This window comes from Nanorana parkeri, unplaced genomic scaffold, assembly GCF_000935625.1.
Source record: "Nanorana parkeri isolate BGI_ZX_2015 unplaced genomic scaffold, ASM93562v1 scaffold1313, whole genome shotgun sequence".
Lineage (NCBI taxonomy): Eukaryota > Metazoa > Chordata > Amphibia > Anura > Dicroglossidae > Nanorana > Nanorana parkeri.
Genome location: NW_017307581.1, coordinates 299,600 through 322,673, shown reverse-complemented (window position 1 = coordinate 322,673; position 23,074 = coordinate 299,600). Strand labels below are relative to the sequence as shown.

Sequence of the window (23,074 nt, the reverse complement as noted above, 5' to 3'; positions counted from 1 at the left end):
AACAAAATATATATATATATATATATATATATATATATATATATATACACATACATACATATACATATACACACACGCACAAAAATCTGCACTGAGGAAAACGCACATAATTAATGCATTTGTTAAAAAAAAATTATGTACATCTTTAAATACAGCTAGTGTAAGTAAACAAATGTGGACAAAGGTTTACGGACACCTAAACATTACAACTGCCTTCATGGCCAAAAGTATGTGGACACTTCTCAATAATTGAATTCAGTTTTCCCTAAAGGCTACTCTTGGTGCTACAGCAAATATATTAGCCAATTGTACAATTCCAACCTTGTGGCAACAGTAAGAAGGACCTTTTCTAGTCCATCATGATTGTGTCCTTGTACACAAAGCCAGCTCTATAAAAGGCATAGTCTGATAAGCTTGGTGTGGAAGAACTTGTGTCCTGCACAGAGACCTGAACCCTATTAAACATCTTGGGAATCAAACTGGAATGCAGATTGTGAGCCAGGTCTTCTACGTAGGCCACGTAAAATGACAGAGCGGGGTCAGCGCATGCTGAAGCGCACAGTGCACAGAAGTCGCCAACTGTCTGCAGAGTCAATAGTTACAGACCTCCAAACTTCATGTGACCTTCAGATTGGCACAACAACAGTGCGTAGAGAGCTTCATGGAATGGGGTTCCATGGCCGAGCAGCTGCATCCAAGCCTTACATCACCAAGTGCAATGCAAAGCGTCCGATGCAGTGGTGTAAAGCACACCGCCACTGGACTCTGGAGACATGTTCTCCAATATGATGAATCACACTTCTCTGTCTGGCAATCTGATGGACGTGTCCGAGTTTGGCGGTTGCCATGAGAACGGTACTTACCTGACTGCATTGTGCCAAGTGCAAAGTTTGGTGGAGGGGGGGATTATGGTGTGGGGTTGTTTCTCAGGAGTTGGGCTTGGCCCCTTAGTTCCAGTGAAGGGAACTCTTAAGCCATCAGAATACCAAGACATTTTGGACAATTTCATGCTCCCAACTTTGTGCGAATGGTTTGGGATGGCCCCTTCCTGTTCCAACATGACTGTGCACCAGTGCACAAATCAAGGTCAATAAAGACATGGATGAGCGAGTTTGGGATGGAGGAACTTGACTGGCCTGCACAGAGTCCGGACCTCAACCCGATAGAACACTTTTGGGATGAATTAGGGAGGAGACTGCGAGCCAGGCCTTCTCGTCCAACATCAGTACCTGACCTCACAAATGAGCTTTTGGCTGAATGAGCACACATTCCCACAGACACACCCCAAATCTTGTGGAAGGCCTTTCCAGAGGAGTAGAGGCCGTTATAGCTGCAATAGGGGTGGCATTGAAACAACTCCATAATAATGAACATGGTTCTTGAATGGGATGTCCAAAAAGCTCATATAGGTGTGATAGTTCACACAATTTTGGCCATATAGCATATGTGTAATTCCTTTTACTTCCTGCAGGATTTAAACTAAGGCTTGTGCTTTCTTGGTGAACTCTACCTGAAGGCAGCAAAGTAAATATAGGTATGATCTTGACAAAGCTGTGCTGCTGTTGCAGTGGCGATTAAGAATCTGGTTTTGGTATCTGGTATGTGTTGGGTTACAAAATGTGCAATAGCAAACCCTTTTGCAGGTAAAGCAAAATACGTATTTCACAAGTTACTTGGCGGCCTTGGATTTATCTTTAATATTTTAAGTCCCTGATTGGAAACAAGCATACATCCAGTTAAAATTGAAAAAAACCCATTGCTTTGTGATCCGCATAATACTAAGAAATGATCATCTTATTGTATCAAATGACACCTTATATAAGAATCAATCTCATTATCCCTGAGCAACAGCCCTTACAGTATAGAAGGGCAATGCTACCCTGTAATGCTGTGCGAGCTGCTGTAACTCAAACATTTTGGGTAGGCCGGGAAGCATGGCTGCCCATCAGCGTGGCATTGGGTAGTTAGAATGCACAAGGGCACAGAGCAAGCTGACAACCCTTTCACTCACGCCAGGGAAGTGATAGATGCTGCCATAATCACCAGGTATTTTAATTTACTTATCACACTATTAAAAATCCTGCTATACACTATATTGCCAAAAGTATTGGGACGCCTGCCTTTACACGCACATGAACTTTAATGGCATCCCAGTCTTAGTCCGTAGGCCCACCCTTTATAACAGCTTCAACTCTTCTGGGAAGGCGTCCACAACGCTAAGGAGTGTGTCTATGGGAATGTTTGACCATTCTTCCAGAAGCGCATTTGTGAGGTCAGGTGCTGATGTTGGACGAGAAGGCCTGGATCGCAGTCTCTGTTCTAGTATCCCAAAGGTGTTCTATCGGGTTGAGGTCTGGACTCTGTGCCGGCCAGTCAAGTTCCTCCACCCCAAACTCACTCATCCATGTTTTTTTGGACCTTGCTTTTTGCACTGGTGTGCAGTCATGTTGGAAGGGGCCATCCCCAAACTGTTCCCACAAAGTTGGAGAGCATGAAATCCCCAAACTGTTCCCACAAAGAGCATGAAATTGTCCAAAATGTCTTGGTATGCTGATGCCTTAAGAGTTCCCTTCCCTGGAACTGAGGGGCCAAGCCCAACCCCTGAAAAACAAACAACCCCACACCATAATCCCCCCTCCATCAAACTTTACACTTGGCACAATGCAGTCCGGCAAGTACCGTTCTCCTGGAAACCACCAAACCCAGACACATCCATCAGATTGCCAGACAGAAGCGCGATTCATCACTCCAGAGAACACGTCTCCACTTCTCTAGAGTCCAGTGGCGGAGTGCTTTACACCACTGCATCCGACGCTTTGCATTGCACTTGGTGATGTAAGGCTTGGATGCAGCTGCTCGGCCGTGGAAACCCATTCCATGAAGCTCTGTTGTGCCAGTCTGAAGGTCACATGAAGTCTGGAGGTCTGTAGCTACTGACTCTGCAGACAGTTGGCGACTTCTGCTCACTGTGCGCTTCAGCATGCGCTGACCCCGCTCTGTCATTTTATGTGGCCTACCACTTGCTGGCTGAGTTGCTTCCACTTTGTTATAATACCACTAACAGTTGACCGTGGAATATTTTCTGGCAAAGAAATTTCACGGAACACCTGAATCCAATGATTTGGAGGGGTGTCCCAATACTTTTGGCAATATAGTGTATGCAAAATAATGAAAAGGACCATAACATGGAAAAATGGATTTACAAACACATTAACCAAGGTAAAAATGCTTCTGTATACACAGAGGCATTTCATCCATTTGTGTACAATATGCAGAACTGCCGTTTTCTTTTGTACGTATGCTAATCAGTTTACTTAAAAATAAATAAAAAAAACAGATCAACGTAGAGGAAAACCATTAGCTTTTTTATTTCATCATTTTAGTAACTGTACAATTTTAACCAAATCTTACAAGTAACAGAACATATTAAACATAAATGAAGACTACAATCCAGTACCCTATTTACAATACAATTTTACCATCCAATTTTAAGAGAACTAAATGGAGTACACATAATCGTTAGAACATTGTACTCGTACTGGGCAAAGACAAAAATAAACCCCATAAAAGCATAATTAACGGATACTAGAGTGTTCTGTGTTCCATGAAGAAAAAAAAAAATTACATCTCGAATCACTTTGTATAATAAAGCTCACAGGATTCAAACATGATTTTTAAGGAGTTGCTTGTAAAATAAAATAAGTCTGTCCCCCAAAGATCTAATGAAAAACAATGGTGGAAGCAAACCGCACATGTTTACTATTTTCCTATGCAAGAAGCAGAACAATGAGTGGCTGATTGTTATACATTAAGAAGCGGAATGTACACTTTACTTATAGAGGAGGTGAATTTCAATGAATACTGTGAAGAAGCGAAAACCATTTTTTACCTTTACCTTTTAATAAAAATCATTTACTTAGAACAAAATGATTAAAAGGTTTTATTGTGGGTTAATAATTACCATTTTACTAATCAGACAGATCTGCAATTCATCACAGATCAAAGTTATTTTAGGTATTTCCAAGGTCCGACATTGGGCGACGGTAGTTTATTTTTTTTTTGCCTTTAATTTCAGTTTCAATATTAAGAGTGTATTTACTACACAAAGACTGTTTCACTGCTCTTAGAAATTAATGCATGCATGTTAAAAACCAGATTCAGCACTTAAAGAACTCAGTATTAAGAGTGAGACCACACTGCGAGTCTCTGTACGATTAAAGACTCACTGGGCCATGTTAATGTTATTAATACCAAGGGGACTTGCAGCACACTGCGCTGGAGGGTCGGCACCGAGGCTGAAAAAGGGTTAAACACTCAATTGTTATTTTAACAATTAGGAAGCAAGAGAATATCAATACAGTTTAGATGTACATGAAGGCTTAGTTACTGCAGCATTGACTTTTGCTAGGCTGTGCAGTTTCAGTAAGGTCTACTCCTCTTCCTCTAGCCGTGTTGCCACCGCTTGTCTGTGGTTCCGTTTTGGGGAGCTTTTTAGCTGTAATGATAAAGAAAAAGAAATGAGGAGAATAGGACCTGTGTAAATATACTACCAGAGGTGCACCGAAATGAAAATTTTAAAACCGAAACTAAAAATGTTGGGTTTTTTTTCTAACTTTTTCAAATTTTTTTATTTATAAACTTTTAATTTTTTATAATTTTATTTTCATTAAATATTTGTTTTACTTTTAGGGGCTTCTGGGAAATATTAGAGGTCTAAACAGACCCCTGATATTTTCCTTTTAAAATAGAAAAAGAGATTGAGAACACAGAGTCCTCAATCTTCTTTTTCTGTAGCTCCAGTTATAAATGAACAGGAATCCCCTATACTGAGTGTTCCTGTTCATTTATAACTTGGGGAGATAGTATGTTTACTAGAACCACAATCATGAATGAACAGGAGGTGATGTAGATCACTTCCCATTCATTCATAATTGAGGATATAGTAAACATGCTACCGTATGTCTTCAATTATTACAAACACTCAGCCATCACTGATCACTGAGTGTTTGTACCTTGCTCTCCCTCCTGGCAGCTGTCACAGGAGGCTGAGCGAGCGGAGCGTGGAGGAGAGCTCGATCTGACAGCGCCCCCCTGTCTACGCCCCCACACACCGCTCTCCTCTGATCTGTGATAGGAGCCTGAGTGGTGTGGGAGGAGAGATGCCGGCTACTCACAGCGCTCTCCTGCCGCAACGCTCGGCCGCCTGTGACACTTTCTTTCGCCCCACTGGGACACAGCAGCGCTCAGCGGGGAGGGGAGAAGTCATGGATGCGCTGCTATATCGGCCGAAAAATGGCACTTTCGGCATTTTGCCAAAAGTGCCGTTTTGGGCTGATATGTTTTGGTGGCCGATATATCGGTGCATCGCTATATACTACAACGTGACTACCATCATACCCAGGAAATGAGTTGAATAACATGCTTTTCCTCTGTATGGAGATCCAGTGTGAACCATTTCAATTTGACTGGTTAGTGGATTTTGGCCTTTGCACTACCATGGCTGAGTTCCAGTGAACACACCAGAGAAGGTAGGATCTTGGCGAGTCCAATTTTGAATCCCATCTAGATGGCAGCAGACAGCCTTCAATAGTTTGTAGGCGGAATATGCAATTGATGTTGATTTTTCTTTCAGTCAATCACTTATTCCTATGAGATAAGGTCATGTCGAATCATGTCTGGGTGCTTGTCCTCTATCTCCAACAAACAAATTGGGACAAAATTTCAATACATGGAAAAAAGCAAGTTTAAAATCCTTTTCATTTTTTGCCTAGTGAGTGCAAAGATTTAATGGAAGGCCTTTAATGGTTTAATGAGATCTGAACGCTCTTGAAGCAAAGCACAGAAAACAATACACTATTTAGTAGGAGAACAAAGGGTTGAAACATTGTATGATTTGTTTTTAAAATTGTGGTCTTTGCTTCCTTTGGGGAGAGTTCCACTTACTTTCCGTCCATGGGACAGGAAGGGCAAAAAAAACCCCTCTTATAAAGCAATTATCTGCTGATCATATTATCCATATCACGGGGTTTTCACTGAATTAAAAACAGCACAAAATTCAAGATGCAATAAACCAGAACAACCAGATATTGAGGGCTGTCATATATGAATTATTTCCTGCTATTTGCTGTTAGTTACTGCAGTCTGCCCATCACCACTGCTCTTTACACTGGCAAAAAATAAACGGCTTCCTTTTAAGCCTTCAAAGGCATCTCCAATCTAATTATCCAGCATCTTGGTATTCATTTAGAAAAGTAATTACTGCTAAATAGCGTTAATTTGAAAATCCAAACCAGTCAACAGACAATCTAAGGATTGACGACACGTATACTGCTTTTAAGTCATGAAAATCTCCTTATGACCACAGAACTAGAAAGCTTAAAACACATTAACACATTAAAAACAAACTTTTACCGTTTTCTAAAAAGTGTTTAATAAAAAAAGTCGTCATTTGTGTTCGCTATTATTATTGATTAAAAAAAAAATCTTTATTCCACACACACATAATATAGGGAGCAGCCCAGTCACTGGTTTGCATACCATTCTGGTCTAAAGAGAGCATGTCAATAATTGTTCCCCTTTGTGGATGTACCGAACTGGATCTCGATGCAATGTTTGAATAAAGGGAGTCAAGAGGAGTCACTCCCCTGACTTATTCAGCCGTGTGCCACTTTGAAACAAAGCCGTGAAACATGTTAAAAGGAGACTAGGATTTTATCTACTGTGTCGAAATAATAAAAATCAAATATAAGCATGTAATAGTTCATATTTACCTTAACTACGTCCCGGGAGCTCTCTAGATCTGAGCAGGCGTCTTTAGGCGTCCGCTCAGCCACGCCCACTTGCACGCGATTGGGAAATACCGATCTGATGAAGCAGATCTCTGCTTCATCAGCTTCTTCGGGGGGTCCTAGTTGACATTAGGGGTCTTTTGCTATCACATAGGGGGGTTTTATTAGTCCCCGTATGTGATAGCAATAAAGTTAAGTGGAAAAAAAAAATTAAGTTTCCCCAAAAATAAACAATTTTTTTTTAAAAGTCCCCACCCATACATACATGCAAACATGCGCCGGGTGCGCATACCTGCAAAAACGACGATTGAGGCCATTACGCCGCACATGTTACATATCGCAAACGTGAGAGCAATAATTCTAGGCCCATCAATCACTGATAACACTAAACCGATGAGTGGTAAAAGGTTTTAAAGCGTCGCCTATGGCCAATTTTGGGTATGGTAGTTTTTTGCGATTTCGCTGGTGTGCGCAATTTCTAAGCTTGACATGTTTGGTGTCCATTTACCCGACGTGACCCCGACTTTTATATTTTACCAAAAAATTGGGTAATAATAAATGCTGCATAACATATTGTAAAAATAGTAGTTATACGAAATATAGTAAAAAATAAACCCCCAGTGGTGATTAAATACCACCAAAAGAAAGCTCTATCTGTCCCCAAAAATGGTATAAAATGTATTTCAGTACAGCGTTGTATGACGGAATAAATGTCAAAGTAGCGCAGCGCTGAATACTGAAAAATGGCCTGGCCAGGAAGGGGGTGTAAACACCTGGTCTTCAAGCGGATAAAGAACAACTTCAGGCAAAATTTGTATTAACTCTTTCAGTGGGGCTACTCCCCCCCAAACGGCAAGTGTTAGCTATTCGTTTTGGCCCAGGGAGAAAAATAAAGTTATACTCAATCGATCCTCTAAGCCGGCTTGCTCTTAGTCCTTCCAGCCTTACTCCCCCTCCACTGCAGCGGTCTAAGGTCTGTGAGTCATCATGTTCTATACACAATGTATAGGACGCGAGGGACATGTCATCGCTATGGAGGAAAAGAGGCAGAGGTAGTGCCGTCACAGCTGGCCAGCTCGGAGGATCGGGTTATTTTCCTCCCTAGACCAAAACGAGCAGCTAGCACTTGCAGTGCTGGGGTAGCCCTACTGTAAGGCTGGGTTCACACCTGGGCATACAAAATATGCGCGTTTTTACAGCGATTTGCAGTAAAAGAAACACACGACAAACGCACGTTTCCAAGCGCTATCCGGCTGTATCCTAATGGATACGCACGGCAAATACGCCCCAAATAGGCTCCTGTACCTCTTTGGGCGTAGGGCCTTTTTACGGCGCGTTCCTACGTGCTGTAAAACACCCAGGTGGGAACCATACCCATAGGCATTTATTGGTTTTCACATGTTGAGCGTTTTACAGCGCGTAGGAACGCGCTGTAAAACGCCCAGGTGTGAACCAAGCCTTAGTGTTAATTTTGCCCAGAGTTCTTCTTTAACATTTTAAATACTATTTAATTTTATTAAAGAACTATACATTACATAAGACTATTACCTGCAATAAAGAAATGGTTTTGCATATATTATATTTTGATACAACGGAGTATAAAACACGTTTATTCAATCCATATTGCCTCCATTGCATGGAACATGCACTTACCTATTGCCATAAATATTTCATTCACATTTGCTGACGTCTTGGCAGAAGTCTCCATAAACAACAAGCTGTTATCGTCTGCATAAGCTTGGGCCTCCTGTAAAATAATCCAAAAGTGGTTCATTGAACATCCTTTAGAAGGAGAGAGATGTGATCTCAGCTTTTAAGGAATTATCCACCATCAGTAATCAGTAGAGTCCTTGTCATTTCATAAATGTATCCCTATCTAAAAACATTTACAACTCGTTGTCCTAAGGTGATGAGAGATAATGCGCACCACCGGTTACTATAAGTAATGAGTTTATGAGGACTCGTACACACAACTGAAAAACTGCAGAGTGGTATTGACACCAAAAAGGAGCAGCCCCCCACCCCCCGAACACAAGACCCAAATATTTCCCTGAGCACAGCTTTATACACATGTCTGTGTTTGGCAGACATAATTCAAAAATAAGCCGGTGTTCTATCGAAAGTTCCAACTTATCGAGTTCTCCAACTGCCTGACTTCCGGTTTAGTTAGAACTAAGGCCCGGTTCACACCTGGGCGTTTTGTAGCGCGTTCCAACGTTCTGCAAAACGCTCAAACACCGAAATCCCATTATTTCCTATGGGTATCGTTCACACCTGGGGCGTATTACAGGCTGTATGAAAGCGCTACAAAACGCCCTATGCCCAAAGAAGTACAGGAGCTTCTTTGGGGCGTATTTGCCACGCGTATCCATTGGGATACAGCCAGATAGCCCTCGGAAACACGCGTTTGTCGCACATTTTTTACCGCGCATATTCGATACGCCTAGGTGTGAACCCAGTGGTTTGGCCGAGAAAGCTCTTCTGCACGAGCGTCAGCCGGGACATTGCCCTATACACATACACCACAGCAATGAAGTATTAAAATTAACTAGGATGACACTAATCCAGCACGTTATTAATCTCAGGTGCCCCACTCAAGCGGTGGCCATATTGAGTGGGGCACCTGAGATTAATAACATGCTGGATTAGTGTCATCCTAGTTAATTTTAATACTTCGTTGCGGTGGTGAATGTGTATAGGGCAATGTCGCGGCTGGCGCTCGTGCAGAAGAGCAGGAGAACTCGAGGAGTTGGAACTTTCGATAGAACACCGGCTCATACATTGCATGCAAAGTTTGGGCTAGGTCGAGGCCACAGAACTGCACTACTTCTTTCAGAGGGTCCCACATTAGCACCTATACGACCAAGCCCTTATACAAGCAAAGTTTTGATGTTCCACTTGGATGAAGAGTCCCCACCTGCAGTAAAGGGAAAAGCTTCTACAAAAACAAAGGTGTTTTCTATGAGGAATAGCATACAGGTTTTACACACATGGACCTGATTTTTCTTGGCCCCTCAAAAAGCCTTGGTATGTCCAAAATTAGACTGATTGACCAGTGAATACAAAGTATTGGTACTACAAGTGAAATTTAAAATTAATAAATACATTTAGATTAAGATTTGCAATACTAGTTCTTAAAATAAGCATACATTAAGTGTATTTTGTAAGGATTCCTCTAGTAAATTAAAATGTCAGATTTAGTTTTCCCATCCTACAGCGCAATAATCTGAAATAGGCCTCAACACAGAATTCATTTACAGGTGGTTATGTGGGTGTACAGAAAAGCCGGCATGAGGTTAGCACAGTGCCTTTGCATTGCTAAGAATGAGTTCTTAAGGTAAATTCCCAATAAGGACGCTTTCTGAAGTTGGCTTTTGTGTGTGTGAGAACATACGTCGTCCATGTGTGTAGAGAACACACTTCCCCCATTTTCCCTAAAAAAATACAGATCGGTTTATCAATATTTGCTTACCATCAACCGTAGTATAAGTGTAGACTTGAGTAGGGATGTTGAATTGCAGGTTTATTTGGTGGACGGGTAGAACGTTAATGGTTGCAAGTACTCTGGATAAGAGGCTGCACATTTTGGGCCCGATAAGCGAAGATGGGCATTTGTTAAGGAATGCGAAATGTCACACGTGACATAAAATTATTCTGGCACACAGCATGTACCGTATATACTCTAGTATAAGCCGTCCCGAATATAAGCCGAGGTACCTAATTTTACCCAAAAAAACTGGGAAAAAGTATTGACCCGAATATAAGCCGAGGGTGGGAAATGAGGCAGCTACTGGTAGATAGATACCAATTGCGGCGCTCCGAGCGGGGTCATCTGGCAGTCTCCGGCAACCTAAATTAGGACCCGGAGACTGCCAGATGACCCCACTCGGAGCGCCACACACCGGAGCAGCAGTGACGCGACGCTCGGCGAGGTAAGTAAGATGACACCTGGCGCTGACTATAGTATAAGCCGAGGGGGGCACTTTTCACCCAAAAAAATGGGCTGAAAATCTCGGCTTATACTCGAGTATATACGGTAGATGTCAAGTGAACAGTTATGTAACAGCAAATATAGTTATAGTTATATTAGAATGTAGAATTGTCTTGCCCAATCATACTCTTAGAGCACTACTGCACACCTCAACTGCACCAAACTCATTTTTTGGGCCATTATTTATTTGGTGCAGAAATTTTTTTGTGCTAAAGGTCGAGTTTGGATTTTTTTTATTTTTCTTTACAATTACCATACTAATTGCATCTTTCATTTCCAACACAAACATTTACACCAACAATAGTTGATCTTGGTCCAGATAGCGAAAGTCAGAATACATGGCACAATTACAGATGGTACACCCATATTGGCAGATGGGAAGGACTGTTCCCTGAAAGGTAAGTATAGCGGGAGGGGTAGGGGGCCAGATTTGAGCAGGTAATTCCATTTTTCCAAATTACTTGGGAAAGTGAATTTACCCTTTAGGGCTGGTGCAGACTTGGGCGATCGTGTGCGGTTGCATGCAGCAGTTGCCGCGCGGCCCCATTGATTTCAGTGGAGTTACATCCGTATGGCAATCACTGAAAAAAGTTACATGTACCTTTTTTCGCAACACGCACCATGCAGTGTTTTCAACCGTGATTATATCCGATTGCACGGGCAGTATTGTGGCGGGAAACAGCGCAATCTGCCAGGCGTAACTGGGGTGCCATTAGACAATAATGGCACCGCCAGTGCGATCGGCGGTGGTATGTGATTCTGTGACTGCTAGGCCATCCACGCGATTTTGTGCACAATTGCCGTGCGGTAACGGATCGCACACAATACCCCATGCATGCAGAAGGTGGGTGCAGTGGGGTTTTTATTTTATTTTTTAACTAATGTAATATTGGTTATTTTTAATTCTCATTTATTTTTACTTTTTTTTACTTTATCGACTTTATTTTTTCCAGTTTTATGTACTTACATATTTGTCATTTTTTTTACTTTTTTTCACTTAACTTTATTGCTATTACACAAGGGATAACAAGCCCATGTGAAAGCATTTGGAGGTGACAGGTTCTGTTTATTGACACTGTCACCTCCAACACAGGAGTTCTAGCACAGTACTGTGCTCGTTCTTCTGTGACAGGAAGGCTGCATTCCTGTATCACTTCACACACGGAGCAAAGAAGCGTTCTTTGCTCCGTGCTGTAACCTTATCTAATTTGCCTGGTTCCGGTTCCCCCACAAGAGGGGAGACCCCGAAGACCAGGGCAGAAAAGAAGCCAGCGTGCAGCCAGAGACAGCCGGGAGAGGTACATGGCCGGCCGGCCGCCGGAGATAAGATAGATAGAGAGAGGAGAGGGGGGAGGAGAGGGGAGGGGGGAGCGAGGGGAGTGAGATTCAGGCTCGTTACAAGTGAGTTTGGACGGCTGTACAGCCGCTCAAAACCACTTGTACGGAACAGCTCCCATACTACATGTAGCTGTGCTGCTTGCCCGCAGCCGGGCTAAATATAGAAAAAAACTACTCGCCCGACGCCCGAAACTGCCTGTCCCGGGCGTCGGCCGATAGGAATTCCACACCCCTGTGGTCCCATTAAAAGAATTACATTATTCAATGAACAAACGTCAAAACTTGCATTAAGAAGCGCTCCGATAAAAAAAAAAAAAGGAAAGCATAACAGCTAAAATCTTACTGCTCACCACGTGTAATTTCTTACCATTCCCCCCCCCCTTTCCGGTAGAGCGCTGCCACGAATAGGACTCAGGTCGCAAAACTTTCCAAATTCCTTCTGTAGCCGACTATCGGATGCTGTGCTCCCCTCACCCCCCAAAGAAAAATATACCGAACAGCTTCAGGGACAAAATACGATCTTGGTATCAAATATTTACAGTCGGTGACAATTGTTACATACAAGTGTAGGGGCATGTATAGAGCCACCCGATCGCTTGTACGGTGCTGTGGAGTATCTGCCCCTCAATAGCTATCCCAAGCTCCATTGTCCCCCATGTGGGCCCGGGACCAGCACGGAGGGCCTGTCCACTGCAAACGGAGGGATATCATCACACTTCCAGCAGCTGAACTCCACTCCACTATACATTCACCATAATTTGCAAATAAATTTGTTCCAAATCAGCTAATGTGATTTGTCTGGATTTGTTTTCTCATTTTGTCTCTCATAGTTGAGGTCTACCTATGATGCCAATTACAGGCCTCTCTCATCTTTTTAAGTGGGAGAACTTGCACAATTGGTGGCTGACTAAATACTTTTTTGCCCCACTGTATATTACACATAAAAACACACAAAAATGTTTTAATGTTTCCCCACCTACACATAGATACAAAATTGCATTTGGAAAGAAGCAGGAGCACTCCACGTGGCCAGCCTTCATCATGGAACTTTATTAATTCAGTTGTTTATAAGACTGTGGAGATCTACAATTAAGACCATTTGTTGGGTAGAACATACCAAAGAGGTGTGATCCAAGCAGGGCTTTGTATACAAGCACCTGGATCAGTAAAGTTTTATATTTTTTTCTCTTTGCCAATATGCCTCTCATCATCAAGAGTTCTGCACAGATTGAGAACACAGCCCTGACTTAAACAGTCACTATATCTGGGGTGACACCACAAATTGGCATAAAGTCAGTTTACATTCTCTAATGATAAAAGCCACCTACAATGGTAATTAAGATAATGTCCTGTAACACAAGCTACTGAACTAAAACATTAGTGTGTTCATTCTGGTCATAATGACATCAGATAAAAATCACAAACACTATAAAAATCAAGCATCCATTGATACTCGTTTACTAGAATATAAAAGGCAGTAAAAAGTAATTATAATGGTTTGAAATGAAAATGAATGCTACGCAAGAACAAGACAGGATTGACAGAAACAGCAATTATACTTTATAATTATAGCTTTGTATTGCATGCAGATGTATCCCAAGACACAAATACTGCAATTACTTTAAGATATAAATCACATTCTATTGCAGGGATGATAAAGACCTTATTAGCTAGGTAAGAGGTACAAAATGGATTCCGACTATGAATTAAACAGGAAAGGCAAAGCTTACCTGAAAGTCCACAGCCCGCTTGGAAGCAAGATCGGCTTTGTTACCAGACAAAGCTATCACAATATTGGGACTTGCTTGTCTCTGAAGTTCTTTCACCCAGTTCTTCGCTCTTGCAAATGATTCCTGAAACATATTTAAATTAAAATTCTAGGTTATGCTGTTTCTGTATGGCAGCAGGGTTGGAATATAGTCATTTCAACTCAAACACAGAATAAGACTTACTCGGCTGTTAATCTACACACAGCTTCCAAGGGAACGTATTCTGCAAGCTTAGTCAATGGCCATTACCATACTACGTACCATGTCAGAAACTCTGACAGGCCTTTCCTCAAAAATGAACAGGGCAGAATTCAGACTGTAACCCTTGTATGGTGTGGGGGTGACTGTGCTGCTTTTAAGATGTATTTTTCATGTGCACACTGGTCCTGTGGTGGTATAAAGGTGTGTATATATATATATATATAATGAGAGAGATTAGATAGATGTGTGTGTGTATACAACACAGACCTCTCTCTCTCGATATATATATATATCTATATACCGTATTTTGCGGTCCATAAGACGCACCGGACCATAGGACGCGGGGAGGTCCAGCGCGCCTTATGGAGCACTCGAGACTGTAGCTTCTGTGACAGCTTCTATGACAGAAGCTGTCACAGAAGCTGCAGTTAGTGACCGCTGAGACAGGTGGCACTGTGATTACAGCGCCACGGTCTCAGTGATGACACAGAGCAGGCGAAGAACGTCTATTCTTCGTCTGCTCTATGGTTATCTCGATCGTCGCCGCTGCTCGGTTTTAATACGAGTGATCTCATTAGATCACTCGTATTAAACGAGCAGTGGCTCCTGCTGCTGAACTCGATCGCCGCCGCCGCTGCTCGGCTTTAATACGAGTGATCTCGTTAGATCACTCGTATTAAACGAGCAGTGGCTCCTACTACTCGCCCGGCGCCCCGAAACTGCATGTCTCGGGCGTTGGGATTCGCTTCATAAGACGCAGGCACTTTTTCCCCCTCCTTTTGGGGGGAAAAAAGTGCGTCTCATGGAGCGAAAAATACGGTAAATATACACACACACACACACACGATGATTACATATGCTGGCTCTGCTTTCCTGTAGTCCTACACAGTGGTTGTACTTTACAGTTCTCACTTTCACAATGCAAGTCTGAGTCACCTGACTTAGTGAATACAATGGACTCCTTGTCTGGTAGACAATATGTATTAAAACCGACCTCCGGGCAACTTTTTTAACTTTGTGTTTAAAATTGCTACCAGTTTAGGTACCTACTGTAAATATGGCATCAGCTCCCTGCAATCCCTGAATGGCAACAAGCGGAGAGGGAGAGATGGAACAATGGGCCAATCAGATGTGCTGTATGCATATGTTTTGACAAGAAACATGCTTAAAAAAGGAGCAGAGTAAGCAGTGAGAATTCTTCATCAGGCTGCTGCTGCTCTTTCACTGTCAGCAGGCTAGGGGTGGAGAGAGACCACCACTGTACTCCATAACTGTAAGCCCTTGTTCACACCAAATGCAGAGCAGATCCGCTCAGGTTTATGCACACGCAGTGCAGTGAGTTGTGCCGCGTTTTTGCCGCGTTCCGGGCCGTTTTTAGTTTAACATGGGCTTACAGTGCGTTCCAGGCATTTGCATGCGTTTTTGATGCGTTTGCAGATCCAGAGCAGGTAAAATAGGGCCTGCTGCAGTTTGTTCACCTGCTCTGGACCTGCACGCTGCGATGTGAACTGGAGCAAAAAATACCATTGGAATACATCGGACGCAGTTTTGATCCGGTCTGCAACTGATCTGCTCTGCACCTGCTCCACGCTTGGTGTGAACAAGGCCTAAGTGGTGTAATCTGCCTAGCTACGCTGTGTGGCCAGGCTGTGTACATCTTGGGAACAGATGGGCAGAAATACAAATCTCCTTTTGCCAGATAAAACAGTTCCTATATTCTGTATGTATTTCAAGCAGGTGTCTGCACCTGTAATTTAACTTTATGAAGGCAGACAATCACAAAGTGATTGCAAGGGTGAATAATAATAATAAAAATACTTTGGAGGTAAATATTTCAATAATGACTTAATATGTGCTCTCTGGAATGATACTCTGCATATTCTAATATTCTGCAACAGCAAGTATGAAGTTAACAGAGTAGAAATGAGGGTATAAAACATTAGTCTGTCTAGCTCTTATAATCATAGAGCATAGCTTGAAACTGAAACACACACACAGCTATGTAAATAAACATTTTGTTGGGATAATAGTACTCTTTCAAAAACTGTACAGAAAGGTCTTTTTGTATAACTTGAAAAGAACATGGCATAAGCTGGAATTGCCTTTAGGACAGTGTTTATATCTAAACAGTCAAAGGTTTCTCAACTTTTTCTTTTATTAATCTACAATAAATGACAGTGCTGGAAAAAAAGACATTATGTCTGCTGGAACTTAAAAGGCAGCCAAGCATGAAAGCAGAACAATGCTCAGTCATAGCCAACACTTGCATACAGTGACAATGAACAGGAATAACCTTCATTTAATGTTATTTGACAAGGAAGCTCATTGAATTTTCTCTCTCATTAAACACTGTTAAGTGAAAATAGCTGATTAAATCTAAATGGGAAGCTGATTTTCATACATATCTGGGCAGCAACATGCTTCCTCTCGTCCTCACCACTCAGATTATATATAGATCTATATAGATCTATATAGATATATTTATATTTATTTTTTAAATTCCTAGTTGAACAAAAAGATATTTATTTTTACAAAAAGTTTAAAACAAATATAATACCAACAATGACTGTAAATCAACAATCTGATTAAGTTTGTAGGTGACAAAGAGGTAAGAAAAAGAGAGGCAAACATTCATAGATATACACTGTATTGCCAAAAGTATTGGGACACCCCTCCAAATCATTGGATTCAGGTGTTCCATGAAATCTCCTTGCTACTAAATATTCCACAGTCAACTGTTAGTGGTATTATAACAAAGTGGAAGCAACTGGGAACAACAGCGACTCTGCCACGAAGTGGTAGGCCACGTAAAATGCACAGTGCGCAGAAGTCGCCAACTGTCTGCAGAGTCAATAGTTACAGACCTCAAACTTCATATGACCTTCAGATTGGCACAACAACAGTGCGTATAGACCTTCATGGAATGAGTTCCCATGGCCGAGCAGCTGCATCTAAGCCTTACATCACCAAGTGCAATGCAAAGCATCGGATGCAGTGGTGTAAAGCACACCGCCACTGGACTCTGGAGACATGTTCTCCAATATGATGAATCACACTTCTCTGTCTGGCAATCTGATGGACGTGTCCGAGTTTGGCGGTTGCCATGAGAACGGTACTTACCTGACTGCATTGTGCCAAGTGCAAAGTTTGGTGGAGGGGGGGTTATGGTGTGGGTTGTTTCTCAGGAGTTGGGCTTGGCCCCTTAGTTCCAGTGAAGGGATACAAAGACATTTTGGACAATTTCATGCTCCCAACTTTGTGCAAATGGTTTGGGATGGCCCCTTCCTGTTCCAACATGACTGTGCACCAGTGCACAAATCAAGGTCAATAAAGACATGGATGAGCGAGTTTGGGGTGGAGGAACTTGACTGGCCTGCACAGAGTCCGGACCTCAACTCCATAGAACACCTTTGGGATGAATTAGAGCGGAGACTGCGAGCCAGGCCTTCTCGTCCAACATCAGTACCTGACCTCACAAATGTGCTTCTGGAAGAATGGTCAAACAAGGCGTGTAAAGGCAGGCGTCCCAATACTTTTGGCAATAGAGTGTACATATCAGAGAATCACAATGGTATACCAGTAGAGCATGAATGTGACAATATAGGGAAGGAATATCAAAGTCTATCTGCATGGGAGATGAACATATCACTATGAAAGATGCGTAAGAAGAAGATATAAAGATCATGAAGGTGCAGGGTAGTGGATGGGAAGAAAAAAAGAGGAGCCCAAAAAGTTTCGATACTCCGTCATAAGAAACTCAATCCAGTACAACCAAGTTGAGCAAAATTTAGCTGTAAACCCTTAACTAAGCTGGTAAGTCTTCCATATGTTTAATATCATTGATCTTGCTGAACCATAGTTTGACTGTAGGAGGGGATGTTCGTTTCCACAAGGCTCAAATACAAGCTTGCGCTACATTCACCAGGTGTATGATCACCGAGCATTTATATCCTTTTAGGGAAAAGGAGTTATGAGAAAGCAGAAAAAATAAAGGGTCCAGGGCGATATTATGGTCAGTAAATGTCTGCGTGATGGTTCGAACATGGGACCAGAAACTCAGCAACAGAGGGCAGGAACAAAAAATAAATAAAAACATATCCATGGGGAAGGAGCCACACAAGTCAGCCTATGAATTGCTTACATTACCCAAGGAAAAACTTCAAATACCCTAAAGTGAGGGCACAGAGTATCAGTTACTCTGAGCTTAGCAGAATTCCAATACAAGCAAAAGAGACAATATTTTAATATGGCTTCTGGGTGGGAATGCAATTGTTTTCTGTGCATCTCATCCTGATCCCCCTGCTCTGACTGAGGGAGGGGTTGGAGAGGTGGATAGGTTGTGGAGAAGGGCTAGGAAAAGAAAAGGTTACTTGGAAAATTAAGACACCAAGCCTTAATGGAATTACAAGATGAGAAAAACTAACACAGTTTACATAGGAAGGCCGAATGGTGCTCTTATATTACCAGAATATCAGCAGTAAGTGGATGTTGGCACTGTAATGGTCTGCCGAGGTAGTGTCCATGATTTTATCATTGATCTAAGTAACTCAAAGAATTAAATTGCAAGTAATTTTTTGGATAGTTCTGCAAGGTTTTTCGGTCTTCGCTGGGGTGATTCGCATTCAGTTGGACCTAATGACCATTGTCTCCGTTTCAGAAAGTTAAGGGAAATCCAAATTTTGAGTCACCACAAGACCAGGAGGTAAGGGAAAATCTTCCAATTGGTAAGTCTGTTCTGGTGACACCTAAGAGGGGATATATATTTGTTTCACTTTGGAAGATCATCTTTAACATACTGCTGTCTCTTTGGGACAGAAAGTGAAAGGAATTGTCACGTAAGAGACACAGACAGGAGTAGCTACACATACAATGTAAAGTGTATTTCCACTAGAAACTCCTACTACAGACGTGGACAAATCTATTGACCCTTCCATGGAAAAAAGAACACCCCACAATTCTCTCTAAAATAACTTGAAACCTGTTGGAGGAACCGTGACTTGAGATTGAGACAGAGGTTTCTGACAATGGGCAGTGCCTTTCACTCCACTATTCCTGGATAGTCTTGAGATTTCATTGCACGTTGATTCAAGGCACCCTGTGCCAGACAGAGAAGAGCAACACCAAAACAACCAAGCTTTCTCAGGGTTTCACAGTAATTACAGTGTCCTTTTCTTTGAAAGCTTAATTTTCTTCATTTGAACACAGAGCTGATATGACTTGCCTAAAATCACCAATTTCGTCTCATCTGTCCAAAGGACATTCTCCCAGAAGCAATGCAGCTAAACAGTCTCATTTTACAATATTTTTATGGTTTTCTTCTGTGTCTTTCTTTGAGCCTAATGTCACTCCAAAAGCGACACCTGGGGTAATTGGCACTTATATACCTTAACCTTAGAGGTCCGCTTATATCTCTTTGGAAGTTTTCTTTGGCCTCTGGTCTACTGTTTGCACCTTCCTTCTGTTAAATCTGTGGATGATTTTGCTCTTGCAGCCATGTTCAGTGAGGTTTTGGCTACAATCCCATGGACTTCAAACTTCTCAATAATATTTTCAGTTGTAGGTCACAGGAACATCAAGCTGCTTGGTGTTGGTTTTATAGCGGTTCACACGCCCCTCTGAGGAAACCCCGTGTGATCGGGGGGGAAACGCGTCAGGGTAACGTGTTTGTGAAAGCTTCCCTGGATACCCGTAGTAGACCCATATGCGGCCAACTAAACTGCATTGTTTCTCAAACTAAGGGACGGAACCAAGACTACCGGGACGCTGTCCGATTTGCAGCAGCTGATCAGCTTGCACAATCCAGGCTGAAATCGAGGAGTGCGAGTGAGTCATTGCCACTCGATCTCGTTCGGCTTTGGGCTTTATTACATCACGGGCTCACCGCTGTGAGGACTCCAGCATATTTTCATTCAGCTGCGCGGCCGCACAAGCTTGGAATCTCCTTGGATGTTCCCGTCACGGTTTGGAAACTAAACTCTGCGGGCAAGTGTGAGCACAGATCAGTGGGTGGAGAGGCATCCCCGAGATTCGGGTTTCTATACCTAACAAAGTTGGATTTTCTGGAAATGCCACTGAGCAGTCTCGTTCCACGGCAAATCACACATGAGCACAGGATTCTGTGAGGATTGTCCACTTTGAATCTTAAGTGACGTGAGTAAGCCCTGATATTAAGTATCCACATTTGATTGTGGCCATTGTGCTTGCACCAGTGACTATCTGCCGCTCAGACTATTACACTTATCGGGTTATCCTGAGGGAAGTCATTTTTTATTGTTTTTAAATGTCTTGTTGAAGGTGTTTCAATGTGTTTATTCTGTTACTATTAAATTTTGATACTCAGACATACTCCATATGTGTAAACCTGTTTATTAGATCAGCTCCAACTAGGGATTTCTGTGCATAGGGGATTTTCTAGTGTTACATAGTTTTATAGCGGTCTGCTTTGAATTGCTGGTCTATAATTTTCTTACTGATATCCTCAGACACCTTTTCCATTGCTTTCACTGGTCCATGTTCAGTGTGGTGTGCACAATAATACCAAACAGCAGTGTCTCTACTTTTCTCCATGACTGACTGATTACACGTTTGAAGGCTCATTATACTAACTACATAAAATAGTTTGAAACATCACTACGATCCAATTACATATACTCTTCTCTAGGAAGACCATCAAATTTGTCCAGGCCATTATAAAATGTAGAATATTCAATAATGTTTCTCTTTCCACACTTTTAGCTTTACTCTATGACATGCCAAAGGCCTGCAGGTATACATGAAATCTTTTTTTTTTAATTTCCGCACTTTAAGAACAATGAAGCACTGTTTCATTGAGCTGAAAGGGTACCAACAGATTGGTACAAGTCTGTCTGTCATGTGGTTACCATTCACACAGTGCACCTAAAATATGTATATTTTTTTTAAAGATTTCCTGTTTTACAGTTGTTTATTTGGAGCAGGTTTATGCATAGAATTGAAAGATATTCTGAACAATTTCAAAAAGGATATTAAAAAGGAAAAATGGAGGGACAAACAGAGAAAGTGCATAAAAGCTGAACTCCGGGCACAAAAACATTAATTTAAATATATTACTTATTACCCATATCATTCCACTTTGTGTGCCGTAGATGTGTTTGCAAACCCAGATAAAGTAGCAGTGACATCATTACTTGGCAACAATCGAGATTGTCACAGGTCGGCTCAGATTATGAGGCTGACTGAAAATCACTCACCTCATAATTCTCCTTTAAAGAACCAAGTACTAGAAATAATGATGCATCTATCAATTTTCTGATTCTTTAATATATACATGTATATGTGAAACCAAGCAAAATCTAAAAGTAAAAATGATAGAAACGCACAGTACCTCATTTGTGATGTCGTATACAACTATTGCAGCTTGTGCTCCTCTGTAGTACATTGGAGCTAGGCTGTGGTATCGTTCTTGACCAGCTGTGTCCCAGATTTCAAACTTTACTGTTGTATCATCAAGGCAGACAGTCTGGGTAAGAAATGCCGCTATCAAATAAAAAGAAACAATTTATTTTATTTACTCTGAACAGAATAAGAAACAAATTTTGATGGGAAAAAAAAGAATTAAGGAAAAACCCCACAAACACCTTATCTGAAGGCTTGAATCAAATGCATGATATGAGCCTTAGCATACAGAAGATTGCTTTTCGTATTCCAAATTGCAGTTATTACCAAAATCCTATTTTACCCAAATCCTATTCCTAAATTCAGATCGCATTACTGAGATTCTACAGTTGGAAGATTTTGCCTGGAAAAAGTCATTTGAAGTCATTTAAAATATACAAGTGTATAAACTTAAAGTGACACTGAACTCAGGAGTTAAGTCTTAAAAATGCACCCAAGTACCTTAACTATTAACAAAAATGCATCTCGTTTGTTTATCACTAGGATTTAGATCCTCAAATCATCTCTGAATTGGTGCCGACACTGTCAGTGTCAGCATGAATTCAGAGAGCTGAGGGATACACAAATAAGATTAATTTTTTTGGTAATAGTAAGGGATTTGAATGCATTTTTAAGATTTAACTCCTGAGTTTAGAGTCACATTAATTTACATTTACACAGATTTATAGAAATAAATAATACATGACAAAAGGATTCCCAAAGCACCATAGCTTATCTAAAAAGGCAACACAGCAGCCTGCCTCAAGACAGGCATTGCCTGGCAAACCTTTTAGACTGAGCCCTATGATAAGTGATTCAGTTCCCTGTGGAAATCACAGCTTGAGCTACAGAATTCTAGAAACCGAATTTAAAAAAACAGCTATGGAACACGTACATAGAATACTGTTGGTAAAATGGTTTTGCAATATTTCATACAGAATGACAAGCATCCAACAAAAGTAAAATTTTTAGTCATTCCTGTTGGCAAAACTAAAGAAAATAAGTGAAAACCACTACATATTCCCTTTAAAAGACTTCTTCCCTAAAGAACTACTTTTGTCAGTTCGGTCTCCTGTACCTGATGCACAAACATCATTCACTGAATAGCTAGGAAGTTGCCACTAGACTTCTTAATGGACAGAGAAGTGCCTATTCGTTGCTAGGATACCCCACAGTGATGATCAGAAAAAAAGCACGATTATAAAAATAAATACAATCTTATACAAAAACGAACGCGCTTTGTAGGTCACCAAGCGCAAAAAAATGATATTAAAGATCTAATAAATTATGAGCATGCATTTTACAAGTGTCTTTAAGTGCACACAGCACCTATCTGAACATTTACACCAGTAATTTGAGATATAACATACAGCCAAAATGAGCAACAGCTACTGTTGCAAAAATCAACTGCAACCTTAATATATACCAGTAGATAAATTACTTCTGACATTTGTTTATATATATTCTATCTCACCGTTCCCAAGTTGTACTGACAATGCAAAACTCTGCAATCATTTAAAGCCGCTATTGCCGCCCTCTTTCTGGAAATGTTAGTTTGGCCTGGCGGTGTCTGG

At 41.5% G+C, this 23,074-nt stretch overlaps 1 protein-coding gene across 1 annotated transcript in view; it reads right to left on the bottom strand.

Moving 5' to 3' along the window:
• Window positions 1–4,054: 4,054 nt before the first annotated feature.
• The window catches only part of RAB5A (RAB5A, member RAS oncogene family), a 54,004-nt gene continuing 34,984 nt past the window's right edge, over window positions 4,055–23,074 (bottom strand). The window contains exons 3-6 of the mRNA XM_018569259.1: window positions 21,451–21,602; window positions 13,848–13,970; window positions 8,442–8,535; window positions 4,055–4,495 (exon numbers count right to left, since the gene is read on the bottom strand). Of these exons, the coding sequence (XP_018424761.1) occupies window positions 4,380–4,495; window positions 8,442–8,535; window positions 13,848–13,970; window positions 21,451–21,602 (485 nt within the window). The 3' untranslated portion in view covers window positions 4,055–4,379. The remainder of the gene's footprint in view (window positions 4,496–8,441; window positions 8,536–13,847; window positions 13,971–21,450; window positions 21,603–23,074) is intronic.